This window comes from Diuraphis noxia, unplaced genomic scaffold (genome assembly GCF_037042655.1).
Source record: "Diuraphis noxia isolate RWA-SAM2 unplaced genomic scaffold, SU_Dnox_SAM2 contig0002, whole genome shotgun sequence".
Lineage (NCBI taxonomy): Eukaryota > Metazoa > Arthropoda > Insecta > Hemiptera > Aphididae > Diuraphis > Diuraphis noxia.
Window position 1 is genome coordinate 76,150,055 of NW_028301712.1, and position 15,680 is coordinate 76,165,734.

The 15,680-nt window shown below is 31.8% G+C and overlaps 2 protein-coding genes across 4 annotated transcripts in view; one reads left to right on the forward strand and one right to left on the reverse strand.

Annotated features, from left to right (window-relative positions):
- The first annotated feature begins 1,655 nt into the window (after positions 1-1,655).
- nudE (Nuclear distribution protein nudE) lies at positions 1,656-7,154 on the forward strand. 3 transcript variants are annotated; one of them, XM_015518116.2, is made up of 7 exons: positions 1,656-2,153; positions 2,212-2,460; positions 2,632-2,780; positions 4,750-4,886; positions 6,133-6,291; positions 6,356-6,444; positions 6,502-7,154. In XM_015518116.2, exons 2-7 carry the CDS (start codon positions 2,263-2,265, stop codon positions 6,568-6,570), a joined length of 801 nt encoding a protein of 266 aa, XP_015373602.1. In that variant the 5' UTR covers positions 1,656-2,153; positions 2,212-2,262; the 3' UTR covers positions 6,571-7,154. The 3 variants fall into 3 exon arrangements, with proteins under 3 accessions (XP_015373602.1, XP_015373601.1, XP_089075469.1); XM_015518115.2 differs by having other exon boundaries at positions 2,216-2,460; XM_089219343.1 differs by having other exon boundaries at positions 1,656-2,460.
- LOC107168631 (glypican-6-like) overlaps positions 6,807-15,680 on the reverse strand; it is a 61,180-nt gene continuing 52,306 nt past the window's right edge. Inside the window, exons 2-8 of the mRNA XM_015518117.2 lie at positions 13,148-13,309; positions 12,714-12,948; positions 11,306-11,462; positions 10,598-10,763; positions 10,388-10,518; positions 9,301-9,875; positions 6,807-8,534 (exon numbers count right to left, since the gene is read on the reverse strand). Coding sequence (XP_015373603.2) covers positions 8,009-8,534; positions 9,301-9,875; positions 10,388-10,518; positions 10,598-10,763; positions 11,306-11,462; positions 12,714-12,948; positions 13,148-13,309 — 1,952 coding nt within the window. The 3' untranslated portion in view covers positions 6,807-8,008. The remainder of the gene's footprint in view (positions 8,535-9,300; positions 9,876-10,387; positions 10,519-10,597; positions 10,764-11,305; positions 11,463-12,713; positions 12,949-13,147; positions 13,310-15,680) is intronic.

The window sequence follows — 15,680 nt, forward strand, 5'->3', positions numbered from 1 at the left end:
CAATAAACAAGTAAGTACTGTTTAATCCTGTTAACTGTTATCACTTTTAATTTTAAATTGTTCAACCTTATAAGTACTTGCTCTGTTGCTCAGTGCTGCAACTACTGGGTGTGCATTGCACATCGGCCCCCAGATTGATGTGCTAAAATTAATTGTAAAGTTGGAGCTATGGAAAATTGAAGTGAAATGAAGAATAAAAGAAAACCAATTTGATACTAAATATTTATTATTGTAATTAAATATCATACCTAACTGTTCAGTATTCACTTGTTGCCTGATGGCAGTGGCCAAAATTTGATTTAAAAATATGTTGAAGTTATACTATGATGATATTTTTATAAAAATTATACAATTATTACAATTATATAAATATATAATCATTACAATCATAGAATTAAATAATTTAATTTTTGTTTTTGTTTAGCTATTTATATTTTATAACTGAGTTCAAATTTCAGGTACTTACAAGTTACAACATAATATTATTTTGTCAATATCTTTTGCTGACAAGTGACAGTTATTGTTCATGTGCATTATCCATAAAATTAATTAAATGATGCAACTTTTATAATTATTTTACTAAAAATTTGATTAAAAAAATTTTGTTCAAGTAAAACTACGGTCTACAGGTATTCTGACATTCTGTAGTAATATATCATATTTTTTCATAACACTTTTCTGTATAATAATGTGAAAAACTATTAATAACATGTCTATAAAACATTTTAAGACGATTATAATCAAATATTTACTAGACTACCTCCATAATATAATCACCAGTTAACATAATTGTTTGAAAATAAAATGTAGGCCCCAAATTATGATTTGCACATTATTCCCGTAATGTGTAGTTGCGGCACTGTATTTGGTTAGTTGCTTAGTTCGATTTTACTTTAAAAAGTCTGTTAATAACTAATTAATAGTTGTTTAATTATAGATAGTATTATAACTAATTAATGTCATAATAATTAATAATATTATGATCATATAATGTGGCGTTATGGATAGGTCTTTTATGGGCATAGCTGTCCGGAGTGCATTTTGTTCATTGTTCATACATCAGTAGATACTATTCACAATTCAGACTGAATTCACACATAATAATATTATATTATACTAATTATATTAATATCACAATATCACCTATATGTATTTTATCACATTACAGTACAAAAAACTTACAAATAATTATATCTATTATCTATTATAGGTAAATAGGGCGAAAATAATTAGTATGTTAATATGTATGTTGTATATAATACATATAATTTTTTTATTTATTTTTATAAATAAATGCATTTACAATCTGTAATATAATAAAACAATAAGTATAAATTTGAGATTTTTTTTACAAAGTTTGGAAGTATTAACTGGTGGATAGAGAAATATTAAAGTATAATTTTTTAGAAATTGTTTGTACTTTGTAGTTAATACATCGTAGCGTAATAATTTTGGAGTTCAATGCTGAGTGATTATCCTTTTACTGAACATCATCGTGCCAACGAGTACACGGAAATTTAAACCGTGGCCACACTGCGCACGATTATTTTGGTACCAGTGACTCCCACTACAGTGCCGCGGTAACCGTTCGACCGGAACGGAACGTTTCGTAAAACCCGCGAGTAACCACCAATAATTACCAGCAGTTACTGGTTACCTAATTCCCAAACTATCGTTCATTCGTGCGCTCTTGCCGACAATCGTTTCGTCACATCGAATATTTCGTGTCAATGTTTTGAAACCAGAAACACATTCCTCAGCTGCAACTGATAACGTTACACAGACTGACAGTCACACAGAGCACTTTCTATTATTCGGATTGACTGTGTTGTGGTAGCGCAATATTATTGTGATTGTCCGCCGATTTCGTTCAGAAATTGATTACGGTCGTTGATTAGAATTGTTAAGTGAGAACTTTCGACTTTTGAAGTTTCGAATGCGAATTAATCTGTGCTAAGAAGTAGATCACTCACTCTTCACTGGGAGTCAATCACTGGACGAGGCGGTGGTTCGGAGGAGAATATTGGAAACTGTACTGGGCTTTGGAAACAAGGAACACATCAGCTGCTTGTAGGACGATAGACGATTAAACAACCGTTTCATCGCCAGTACCTAATTGCATTGTGGTCTTTTTCTGTCGTTCTGAAAACAAGGTTAGTTTATCTATCCAATTGGACGTTCGGTATTTAGGTACATTCAAAATCTGACTAGTTAGGTCATAATACGGTTGGCACTTCGAACGGTTGTTATTATCAAGAAACAATGACTGATCAAAATGAAACGGACAATGAAGACTGGAAGGAGAAGTTCAAAGCTCTGGAAAAAGAATACGATGATTTTCGAGAACAGTCTCAGTCACTGGAACATGAATTGGAAATGGATGTTGAGCATTTGGAAAAAAACAACAAGGAGCTTAAATCAAAAAACAATCAATTACAATTTGATCTCGATACATTAAGGGTATGTTCATGATTAGAAAAGATTTTGTTATTTATTAATTATACATTTGGCTTAGTTTAATATGAATTCCTATGTTGGCTATTTTGATTTGAATAAAGGCCCATTGCTCATCCAGTGTTCAAAATATTTATGACAAACAAGTAATTGTTTTAATTGGTTTATGCCTTATAGTCTAAAAACCGTGAAGAGCAACAAAATCTAATGAACCAAATACATAGTTTACAAGAGGAGGCTATCCATTTTCACGAAAGAGAAACAAACTATGTAAAATACATCAGAGAGTTGGAACAGAAAACTGAAGACTTAGAAAAATCACAAAGGTTTGTTAGATTTTAATCAATTATCATTAGGTATCTATAAATATATTTATATTTCAGTACAGTTTAAGAGGACGCTTAACTCACATGTGCTGTCTCCATCTTACAAATGTGTAACTTGACAAATTATATGTACTGAATAATTTTTATTTAACTCTGATATTGTGATATGATTATTAGAATGACCTCTTATCAAATTTAAAAGTAAAAAATATATAATCTAGTTAACCTCATAGGTTTTTAAATTGTAAATTGTATGTGCATTTTAAAATATTCATAATTTGCTTAAATATATAAATTTAAAAAAAAACTTAAGAGGTTCACTAAATTATATTCTTACTTCTACATTCAATAATAGGTCAATTCAGTCCTATATTAGACCTACCCGAGTTAAATATATTATTCTGAACGTACAAAATATGGTATGTTTTTGTGCTTGTTAGACAGAGAACACATGCGAGTGTAGCGCCCTCTTAATAATTTTATAATATTAGATGAAAGTAATTGTGTTATATTATTATTTAAGAATAGATTTTCAATACATTATTTTATTACAGTATATTTTCAATATACTTTAACATTATCTTAACTAAAGGCTGATAGTCTTAATAAAATTATATTATATTTTATGAATCAATGGACTGCAATAATTGACTCATATGAATTATATAATTCTAACCACAAGAAGTGTGTTAGTGTGTATATTAGTTAAGTTGAAAAATAAGAATATGAAATCAAAGGCCCATTAGATAAGAAAAATGATAATTGAATCAAATGGAATTGTTTGAGGCAGATGGTCATAACTCATAACATTAGGAGGTAGTCAATATGAGGAAAATAATAATTTTTCTAATAATCTGCTTTCGTTAAATTATTTTTTCTTCTGAGTACATTAACAGCTATGACTTAATATTACAATAAGTAAATTGATTGTTAAAAGTATACTAGTATAGCATAAGTTTTATTTTTGATCTCCAACAATTAATGATTGAATATATATGTATATTGTTATTGATGACAAATAATTGTTGTCAATAATTGAATAATTGCCCATTTTTATTTTCATTCTGCTACTTTTTAATTATTTATAACTCATTACTGTTACAATTTTACATCTTTGCCAACTAATGTTTTGTTGTGTTAATCTTGCTATTATAATTATATTTACTACTATTAGATATTATTACATTAGTAAGTACTTCCATAACTCATCTATAACCAACTGATATAAATAAAAAATGTATTATAATAGATATATTATCAAAAGTAATAAAAAAATATTTATTTGAATCTAAAAAATTAATTACTTTTAAAATAACAACAATTATTTGATTAGTTTCATAAAATAAGTGACTTACCTGTATACATTTTATTTTTAATGCTGTGCTGTACCATTTTGAGATTAGGCATCAGAAAATATTATTGTAATATTTGTTTTTCATCTGACCCACACGCAACAGATAAAATTCATAACATATTAAGTAAAATAGTTTTTTTTAATGGTTTTTGAGTAATCTTAAAGTTGAAATAACTATTACAAAAGTTATAGCACATAATATTTTTTAGAATTATATCGGTTTTAGATTTTATTAATTTCTGTTTAAAAAAAAAAGAGTAAAAAATAATTATTTTAAATGGATATAAATTGATTTGAGGCTATATTATCTAGACAAATAAATATCATTGGTGCCCACAAAAATATTATTTTCTTTCATTTTTTTAATGAGTAATTTTACTGTAAAAAAACTCAAAAAATATAAATGCGCGAATACGTTTTGCCTATGTAGCAGGAGGGCCGAGATAAAATGAATATTGTGCAAAGATCCTATTTTAAGCAGAATTTTATTTTTTGTAAAAATTAATTAGAAATATAATTTATTTATTGTCTTGATGTTTTAAATTGAATAATTTTGTTATATAAATATTTCTATCATGCTACCTGAATAAATAATCTATTTTTTTTATTTTACAGGGAAACTTGTGCATCTTTAGGAGATTTTGAAACTAAAATGAATGATGCAATTGAACGAAATGCACTTCTTGAAGTAGAACTTGATGAAAAAGAAAGTTTGCAAGCAATGGTCCAAAGGTTAAAAGATGAAATTAGTGGTAAGTCAGACAGTAACTTGTCATATTTTCTTACCATAAAATATTAATTGTAGTTATATAATTAATATCTATTAATTTAATACAAATGAATGAACAGATAAACTGTAAAACTTTCTTAAAAATATATGATTATAATTTGTAAATAATTAAGTTCTTGAATCATACAGAATTTTTTAATTGAATATTATTGACTATATAATATTAATTTAGTTAAACAAAAATATTATTGTATTTAATTTATAATTGTATTGGCCTATTGCAGTCTCGTCTGCCATTCTCAATTTGTCAAGCTTTATTTATATTTTACTAATATAATTTATTATGTTATCAATATTTATTATTTATCATTTATTTTGATTTACATTTCAATTTGTCTTTATTTTTTATTGGAAAATACCTTCCCTAAAAAAAAAAATAAACAAATAAATGTAATGGATACAATGTAAATTGTCATTACAATCTAGTTTACTTGTTAACAAAATGATATTGATTGTGTTATTGTATCACAAAAACTGTACTATTCTGGAAATTATTTCTGTAAACACATCGTTAGTAAGATTTTTGTTCATCAAAAATAGTTATATTGTTTATAATCAAATACTATTTACGAGAGTATAGAAAACTTAATATTAAGAGAACACTACATTCTCATGTATTGTCTCTGTCTAATAAATGTACAACAAAAAATAACAAAAACTGTTTTGTGCAGAATAGGACCACTCATGCTGTAGTGATAGCTACAGACTCCAAATTAATATACTATTTAGTTGAGAACATTATCTGTGAAATATTGTTTTTATATTTTGATATCACTTATACAAAAAAAGTTCTTATTGTTTTTAAATCAATTATTTTTATGTTTTTAAAATTTGAATAACTTTTTTTGTAGTTCTGATACAAAAAAATAAAAAATAAAAAATAAAAATACATTTCATATCCAAAATTATTCTTTTTATATAGTATACTGGGTGACATAGCTTACAATTTCTCTAGTGGTTGTGTATACAAATTCCTTTAAAATATAATAATATATTGTATTGTAAGATGTATAAACAACCACTTGTGAAATTAATTGACACAGACCATAATATCTAAAAATGTTGATGAGTTCTCATTATTATCGTACATAGTATTTGATATAATTAAAACCATCCAATTTTAAACAGTGAATAAAATAGGTATTATGTATAATTAATTTGCTCAACATCAAATTATTGTGTTATGACCTCAATACATTTGTTTTCAGAACTAAAGCAAGAAATTCAAAGTAAAGAGCGCAAATTAAATCCTGAAATGAACGAATCTCAAGCTGCAGCTGCTGTTAGGCGGTGTAGCAGTTTCAGGGCGGCAGTAGACAATAGACTGTCATCTTCAGCAGATAACACTCCAAAAAGTCATACAAAAAGTAAATTAATCTAAAATATATTTGTTGAAACTATATTGAATGTGCTATTATCAAATTTGTTTAGGTTTAAGTGGAAATGTTGTATTTCATTCACCACCCACTAAATTGGCTAGAGTTGGCGATATCGTCGGAGATCTGATGAGAAAAGTACATGTAAGTCATGTCCGTTTAAATCTTTATTTATTGTGTCAAATATAATTTTTTTTACAGGTTCTCGAACTCAAACTAGTGGAAGCCAAGCAAATGAATGGAGCTAAAACTCAGAATTGTCCATTCTAACATAACGCTTTAAGGCATACCACACAAATGGTTGGCCTTCTGTAGCTGAATCCTGTATACTTTATCTGCTGCTGAGAATCCTCAAGTTTTTTTATGTGTTTTCTGCTCTCTGAAAAACATCCTATTGACCTAGGGCGACTGTTTCGTATGTTTATGTCGCTAAAATACTATTTTCCAGTTTCCTGATGACACATTTGAAATGCTATTATTTTTCACAACACAAATGCAATGTAAAGTTTCTTTTTAATTAATATTTTTGTATTTAATTATAAATTATTTATATACATGATATAAGTACATAATTACATTACAAGTAAACTTATGACAAAAAAGTTTTATTTTAATTTAATTTACTTATAAATTAGTATTAAATAAGGACCTAACCAACGAAACATGGACCCTTCTTTTGTAGAAAGACAGACAATAATATGTTTGTACAAATATTTATGATATTATGCACATAAGATTATTTTTAAATCACATATGTTTATGTATAAAACAATAATGTATTACAAAAATATATTTATCCAACAAAATTTAAAAAAATGTATTATATTAAAGAAAAAAAATTGTATAAATGAAAATCGATATTGTACATTTTTCCTTTGTTTACTACATTTTTACAATTTATGAGAATGTTGACTAGACTAATTCACTTACAAATTAAAACAAATAAAAAAAATCATCATAAACAAAATACACCAACAGGAGGTGGTGCAAGTCAAATACCTTTGTATGACCGAAAGAGTTTTGGGACCCAATGCATTACAGTTAAAAACATGGTAATTTAAAATAAATTTATAAAAATGATAATAATATCATATACGTTGTAATGTCGGCGTATCGAGTGTGTAACGTATCTACTATCTATCGGGATTTATACGTTTATTAAATTCTTAACCATAACAATGTTAACAACCAATTATGAGCTGCACTATGAGATATTTGAATATAATATAATATTACACTTATATTACGATTAAAACTAAAACGAATACATTACAATAACAATAAATTATAATCAATAATATTATGTTAGTGTCTTACGTACGATGTTAGGTATTATGTGTAGTCGTACATAACAAACTACCATTTATAAAGTAACGTCACTGTTAATTTTATATTATACTTTCGATGAAGACTCTCTGGTTACAGGTTACTCGAGTGAAGTCTAGGGCCGGCCCGTGTGCCATCCGAGGATGACTACGAGGAATTGAGGTAGTCGCGCCGGGCCACATACACGCGATTACGCTATACTTAACGAATAAATTTGTACACGAAAAGAAAAAAATTATCACAGTCAAACAACACGCGCTGAACGTTTTTTTGTTGTTGTTTTTTTCTTCATCATTTATGGCACCGTCCGAGAACGACAAGAGTTAAAAAAAAAATAATAAAATATATAGAAAAACCGCGACGGACAATATCGTTTGCCCGCTCACAGAATCCACTCGAGGAACGAGCCGCCGAACCAGACGGCGACGACTGGCAACAGGTACGTGACCAGCGCCTTTTGGAGCGTCGGTTTGGCCTTGTGGCCGGCGCTTGATCCGGAACCATCTCCTCCGTCGGACGGGTCTGTGGCCGTCCGTGTCGGCGAGGGCGTCGTCGTACCGGCCGCGTTGGTGGCCGTCGTGGCTGCGCCGTTTCCGCCCGCCGGTGGTGGCGGCGGCGGCGGAGGCGTAGAGGACATGTAGCCGCCGCCGGAGTCTGAATCCTCGTCGCCGGAACCGTCGCCCGACGACGCTATCGCTCCGGCGCCACTCGACTCGCCGCCGTGGAACACCTCCTCCATGTCCCACTCAACGTCCAGCCCCTGGTACGCGTTCTTGAGCAGGTTGATCAGGGCCCTGAGCGCGTACACCTGTTCGTTGAGCAGGCTGCTCGGCCGCGTCACATCCACCGGCACCTCGGGATTCCTCTTCTGGTTCTTGATGCCATCCCTCATCACCTCCTTGCCGTAGCTGAAAAATTTCACCAAAATAAAATCACCGTCAGTACATTTAACTTCTCGTTGTGAGGTGTAAGCTGGGTAAATGGGCTAAAATTCGACATTTGTCGCCGATCACATGGCGGTGTGATGGCAGAAATTAAAGAAGACATCCAAAACACTAAAGTTCTTGTATTGTGTGTTAATCAACGAGGAACACGGAAAAATTAGTTAGCCGTGAAAGCCAAAGGTTATATTATTTACAGTTGTTTATAGTTTAATTTAGAATATTAAAATTTAAACGGAGCTAACTGTTTCTTCCGTTTTTTTGCAATTTGTATATTTTGTTTTTCAATGTGGTTTTCACGAATATATTTCATGGAATCTTTATGCATATAATAATTCGAGACACCAAGCCATAATATACGTTTGATATTATATGTAAATAAATCACTGGGGGATTCCAAGTCGATCGTATATCTTGACAGTTTTTCAAAGCGGATGTATTACAGGAACAAGTATTGTAACCCAATTTTTAGTACATTTTATGGTTTTACGAAGTTATCTTGTTTTTTTCTGGCAGTGAATTTATATTCTGAGCGGACTGAGCGGAGCGAGGAATGTATTTATTATTTTCATTATTTTTTTTTTTTTTTTTATCAACGAACAGATCAAATTGATAGTGGGTTATTGTATAATTCGTCTTTTTATTTATAAAATAAATCGTCCAAAAACTGGTAATATATTATTATTTTACCTGACCCAAACTAACCCGACTTGAAATAATGATTTATAATTACCTGGCCAATGCAGATCCGTTCCAGCAACTGGAGTTCTGGACAGTCTCGATCACGGCCACATCGTTGTTGCACACCTCGTACGGCAACCTCTTCCAGAAGTTTTTCGTAGACGACACGTGGGTGCCGATGTCCTTGAGCAGCCTGTGGAACGCGAAAGCTGGACCTCCTTGGTCTTCTTCTTCGTCTTCGAGACCGTTGTTCTTGTTGTTCTTTTTCCTGTTCTTGTTTCCACCACTTCCGGCGCCGTTCTTAGGTCCGTTATTGTTCTTGTTCTTCCTCTGCGGCAGTTGTTGCTGCTTATTCTTTCGTTCGCCGCCCTCTTCCGGGACGTTTTCTTTTTTCTCGTTTCTGGGCTGGGTCGGCACCGCCGGTTTCACCTCGTCGTATTCGTCGTCTTCGTCGTCCTCGTCGTCGTCGTCGTCCTCGCCGTCCTCACCGGCGTCCTTGTTCTTGCCGTCGTTCATCACCCGTCCTTGTTGATAGTCGTAGTAGTCGTCGCCATTGTACAACACGTCGCGGCGGCGACGGCGCCGGCGTGACGGTTCCAACGTCGGTTTACCGCAGTTGGCGAACACCTGTTAGACACCAACAGAATGATGATACCATTAACACGGTTTCTGATCAATAATATACATGTATTACATTACGTATTATTTTCTCGTGGTTAGTATGGGGAGAGAAGAGGGTCGAAGTCGTAGTAGGAAAGTTCAACGCAAACTGCTATTATTTTATAAGGGAATATACATCCGAAGACTTTTACTTTATACCTACACAGGGTTACGCCGGTTACGGTTGAGTATACACACATTATCATCACAAGTCGCATTTAGATTCCCCACCCCCTTTTTGTAATCTTTACCAAAATAGTCGTTTTTCTTATCTTGCAAAGAAAATCACAAAAGATGTATCGCACACAAAATGTTATTTAACTTGGTTATTGATATATTGAACATGGGAATCCCGATTCGGTGTGACTTTGCAGGGAATATAATAAAGACTGTAGTGCAAATTTTTTTTTAAATTTTTAGTTAAACGGGTTACTAAATACAGATATGTATATAACTATATTATTTTGCCATTATTATACCTTTTGCGAAACCTTCTGAGAATTCTCTTGGAAGTTCATAATTCCTTCGGATATTTTCACGTTGATCGGTATCACGACCAGTTCGATGTTGAATGGTCCTAGTAGACGTTTTTTCACTTTCTCCATGATATCTGTTAATGGAAAATCGTTATGTTGTATGTATATCGAAATCGATATTAAAAAAAAAAAAACTATTATCCGATGACTTACCCAAAAATGCATTCCAGTCTTGATCGAGCTGCGAGTGATACGCAAGACATCCCTTCATGACGTTTAAACAATATCCGTTACAGGCTTTGCTGTCCTGCAGTCCTCTGCAAGCCGGACATTGGGTCATTCTGGTGAAACCAACCAAACACTCTTGGGTGGGCGCCATCTGTAAAATTTAAAATCGATCGAATATTAGTATACCTGTCGAGAAACCACGGAAGTGTAGATAGTTATTGTTGGTTAAATTTAATAGCACGCCTGCCCTCTCTTTCTCTAATGCGGCAATCAGTTTTATTTTGTAAAACAGCAGTTATCCTACTCGAAGATTCCAATAAAATAATCAATTATATTTTTATATACATATAAAACATATATAAGACATATATCATTTACTGGTATAGATGAGTTTATATATATTATATAATGTACGTATTATTATGATTAACTACAATATTTAGGCATGTACCCCCTCAAAGCTAATTAGTAATTATGCATTTACGTTGAGCCATCATTAATATTTTTTAACGTTTTTTGCGTTTTAAAACCAAAATTATCCAAGTCCCGGATATTATGAATGCTCCTGATTATACTGCCAATGCTCTTTGGTAAATATTATTATATACTAAATTATAATATAATGGGTGTTAAATCTTAATATATATAATTAACTATACAAAACATATAATACGTCCACAATGTAACACGAACCTTGTTTATGTTGGCCAAAATGTCACCGGCTATTTTCAGTGCCTGGACGTACGTTCTGGAAGCGACAAATGACCTTTTCAGCGGCGCTGAAAGTTTGTCTGGCACGTCACCAAAGGGTGCTACCTCCGACATGCTCTCGCTGACGCACACCAAATACCTGCGGATAACACAATCGAACAGTGTTATAAAAACGTAGCTAATCAACCTTAACGGATAATTAATGTTAATATTATTGTTATTTATTCATTTTTTTTTATTATTCAGACAATTGAAGCAGATCCAAAAAATGTATACAAATCTGGCCGATATAGGTATTCTTTTTGCATATAGTTTCCTTTCAGACTATATTTTAAAATTTTACGTTTTAATATTAAGTACCTTCTAAACTAAAACAATTTTTTGTATAAAAATTTAGCCTAGTTTTTTATACGACAAATTTAGAGGGATAATATGTCTATTACAATCCCCCCCCCCCAAATTACAGAAGAAATGCCTATGTATTTTACATAGGTATAATATAGACCATACAATATATTGAATGAAATAAAAAAAAATTACTCTAATCAGTATTATAATCTGCAGTTGTCGTTTTTTAATATTTAAAATCTCTCCGAGCATAAAAAAAAAACAACAATAAAAACTTGAAGTTTTAACTATAAGGCTAAATGATAAATATAGCAGACTATAAAATACAGTTAAATATAATACTGTCGTTATAAAAAAGGAGAGGTTGTCTCATCATGTAAAAAAAGGCGTACATACCATCAGAAGAAATACATTATATTATAATGTTATCATGGCATAACAAATCGAAACATCTAGAAATAATACGAACAAGGATAAACGAGGATGATGAGTATCCTTTGTAAACCACCCTACTGTGTCGTCCGAAATACCATAGCTATTGTGTAAATATACATTAGTGTGTATGTGTTATCCACACGAGGAATTCGATTTCCTGACCACAGCTGTGACAGTAGCACCTCTCTGAAATGTTAAACTGATGAAACATACCTATCGTAAAGTTGTATAGCTGCCGAACGGAACTCGTGCAGCGGAACGGACTTTTGAAAACGTGACGGAAATCTACGAAATCGGTAGTAGTTCGTGTCAAGTCGACCGCAATAGCGAAACCGTTCATTCAGGCAGAAACAAAAAAAAAGTTTTCCGAGAGATATTGTCGCGCGCGATCGTATATATATATAAGTATAATATATATGCATTATACATATAGAGCGCATAAAATATTATAAAACGCATATAGGTCGACATATATTATGTATGAGACGCAAATGGGAAAAGCTATAGTTTGAATATATATGCGTATAATATTAAAGGTATATTATAGCAATATATTATGATGCGTATGAAAATGATAAAATGTATATGAAAAAAAAAAATCACTCACTTGGCGTCGAACGTAAATTGGCTGTTCATGACAGTGAACATTTTCTGACAGAGAACGGAGAAGAAGTTTTCCAACACCTCGACAATGTTCGTGTTGCCAGCGTCGTAATACTTTTCCAGGTCCCGGAACAGATCCTGGAACAGGTACGAGTTCTGTTCGTACATCATTCCGTACGTCTTTTTGAACATGTCGTGGAAACCCATCCTGGCCTTGTTCAGCATATCTTTGAAGTACTCTATAGTCGGGAAAAAATCAATAAATAAATACGATCGATACGTCGATTGTAAAAACGCTATATATTATAAAATAGCGAATTTCAGATTAAATTCGTATGTGTAAATCAGCATAGGATATTTTTGTTTAGTACAAAAATCGCAAATATATACTTATATACATATATACATATATTATATATTGTAGGTATAAACACAAACCATCGAATTTCGCAGCTTTCTCTTTGTACATGCCGCTTAGGGTTTTCAACGAAGTCTGCAGTTTGTCGTCGTACATACTTCTACCCACGGTCACCAGTTGTGGTTCGGAGTTTTCGTGACAACACGTCTCTTGCGACTTTCCACACACTTGTAAGTAAGCACCTGTAAAAGAAAAAAAAATCCGTCGTTAGCGATTTACGTATGATTTTTGCACTATAATATTATGCCATCCGATCATCGTTTTATAAATCGGACCATATACTAACATAACAATAATTTGTTTTTATAGGCGTATAGCGTTTGTACAACGGCCAAGGTAGTTTCGGATTACTATAAACGCGTGTCACACAGTATGATGACAATTCAGTGAAATTTTTGACAGAATTTCAGCAACCTAAAGAGTATTCGGTAGACGGTAGGTATTCAGAGCGTTCACTGGTTTATAATAATACGAACTCGTTTAGACATAAGGTAATTATATATTTGCATTTAATAAATCGTTATATTATATTATGTTATAACGCCACGTATATGTTATATATCCTTCGATCAAACATTCCGTCGACGTATCAGTGAATTCGGTCAATAATATTATTCCAGCTATAAATGTATGTAATGAATCAAAAATAAGCTCGTACGTTGCTATTAATGAGACTTTACCTTATAATAATATATTAACCTAGATGTTACGGGCAAGTACTTTCAACCAATAATAATTGATGGAGCTAGGAGTAGCCGTACTATCCTGACTTTACTATTATTATGAATTTAAGCCTGTATATTATTACGATTAATCGGGATCGTGAATATAGATTCATAAATATTATTTATTTCACATCTTTACACCAGAATCTGCGTTGTCTTACTCAATAATGATCTTATTACCCTGGATACATAATTGTATATTAATATATTCTCTTACCTGCAGATACTGCGTTGTATAGACGAGATGATAAATAGAATCTGAACGAATACCTTGGTATTGAGGAAGATGTTTAAATAGAATTAAAGCAGTCGTAATTCGGTTTTGAAAAGTAATTTTTTATTATTTATTTTTATTTTAAACGCCAAACAGCTTTTACCATATATATTACTAATTAATGAATATACATTATAACATTTTTTTTTTTATATACATATCCAAACATAACACATTGAATATCAATAAATTAAAATTATACAGTAGTACATAGTAGGCTCCTGAAAATTAAATTTAACGCAACAAAAACCTAAATTAGAAAAAATGTTTAACTAGTTTGACTATTAACTAAAGGCATATAGCTCTCCTTAAAGGATCATCATCCAAATAATTTTTTGACACTGAAGCAAGGTAGTAGGGGTCACGAGAACGGGTTGTACCTGGAATGCGAAAACCTATTCTAGATAACAAGTCTGGCGACTTTACTACTTCACAGCAAGATAAAAAGGTCGATGATGAAATTAGATTAAATAAGCTCTTGCTTTAGGATAAGACGATGTATAAGTTGCACTGAACTAGTTGTATGATGGGAGCAGGCAGAATTGAAAATGAAAAAAGGGGCTCTACTTCTTATAGTATTGACCTTTTGACTTGTTGTTCCACAATAAGTTATTAACATATATTTTTATGAAGTAATTTTGTGAAATATAATCATGTTATTTGATACAGCTATAAATAATAAATATGTGTATGTATAATTATTAAGTGGTGTTGAGTTTTATATAATTTTAAAGGTACAAATAGTTATTAGTTTTTAATATGTTGGTCTTTGAGATATAATTAATAATGGGCTAGGTATGTAGAAAAATGTCATGGATTTTGACTTATGAAACTATTGTTAATAAATAAAGTTGTTTGTTAAACATTAGTATTTTCATAGTTGACAATATTATGATGATATTAGATTATGAAGCTGAGTGGCGTTATAGTGTGATATATCATCACATGTATGATATGATATTTACGTATATAGGTAGGTAATACATATTAACATATATTATATTATAGGTTTGTGTGAATTGACTTATACCGTCGACTAGCCGGATCAGATGTTTATCCGACAATATTGATACTTACTAATATACGTGACTTTAACACAATTATATCGAGATACCTCGTTCATTAATAAGTCAAAATGTCAAAACCCCTGCGCCGAGAGCGTAAGTACCTACCTATATATTATTAATGCGCTCTGTGCCCGCGCCTAAATAATATAATAATTTAGTACACACGAATAATGAATGAAGAGAGTATTACGCGGATTCCCCTAAACGCGTTCGAGGTCGCCCATTGTGTATTAAATCGTATATGATGAGTATTAGATTATTATACGATGAGGCTAATCGTTTTAGAACGAAAAAACAAGTCAATTAAGGGCGTTGGGAATTAGCCGGACGCATTCAAGATTCTCCTTTGTCACGGTAAATTTTTAAAAACGGATTCGTCAACAATATCAATAGGCGTATTGCTCGGTACCTACCCATACATAATAACGCGCGCAGAACGTCTTGATCTGGAGGGGAAACAAACGTTCTTTTATACATTGATCGTAAT

Bases quoted from the DNA above. Each gene is read 5' to 3' on its own strand.
- nudE (XM_089219343.1), top strand. From the start codon at position 2,263: ATGACTGATCAAAATGAAACGGACAATGAAGACTGGAAGGAGAAGTTC. The intron at 4,887-6,132 runs GTAAGTCAGACA...ATTTGTTTTCAG, and splicing joins GTTAAAAGATGAAATTAGTG to AACTAAAGCAAGAAATTCAA. The intron at 6,292-6,355 runs GTAAATTAATCT...AAATTTGTTTAG, and splicing joins TCCAAAAAGTCATACAAAAA to GTTTAAGTGGAAATGTTGTA.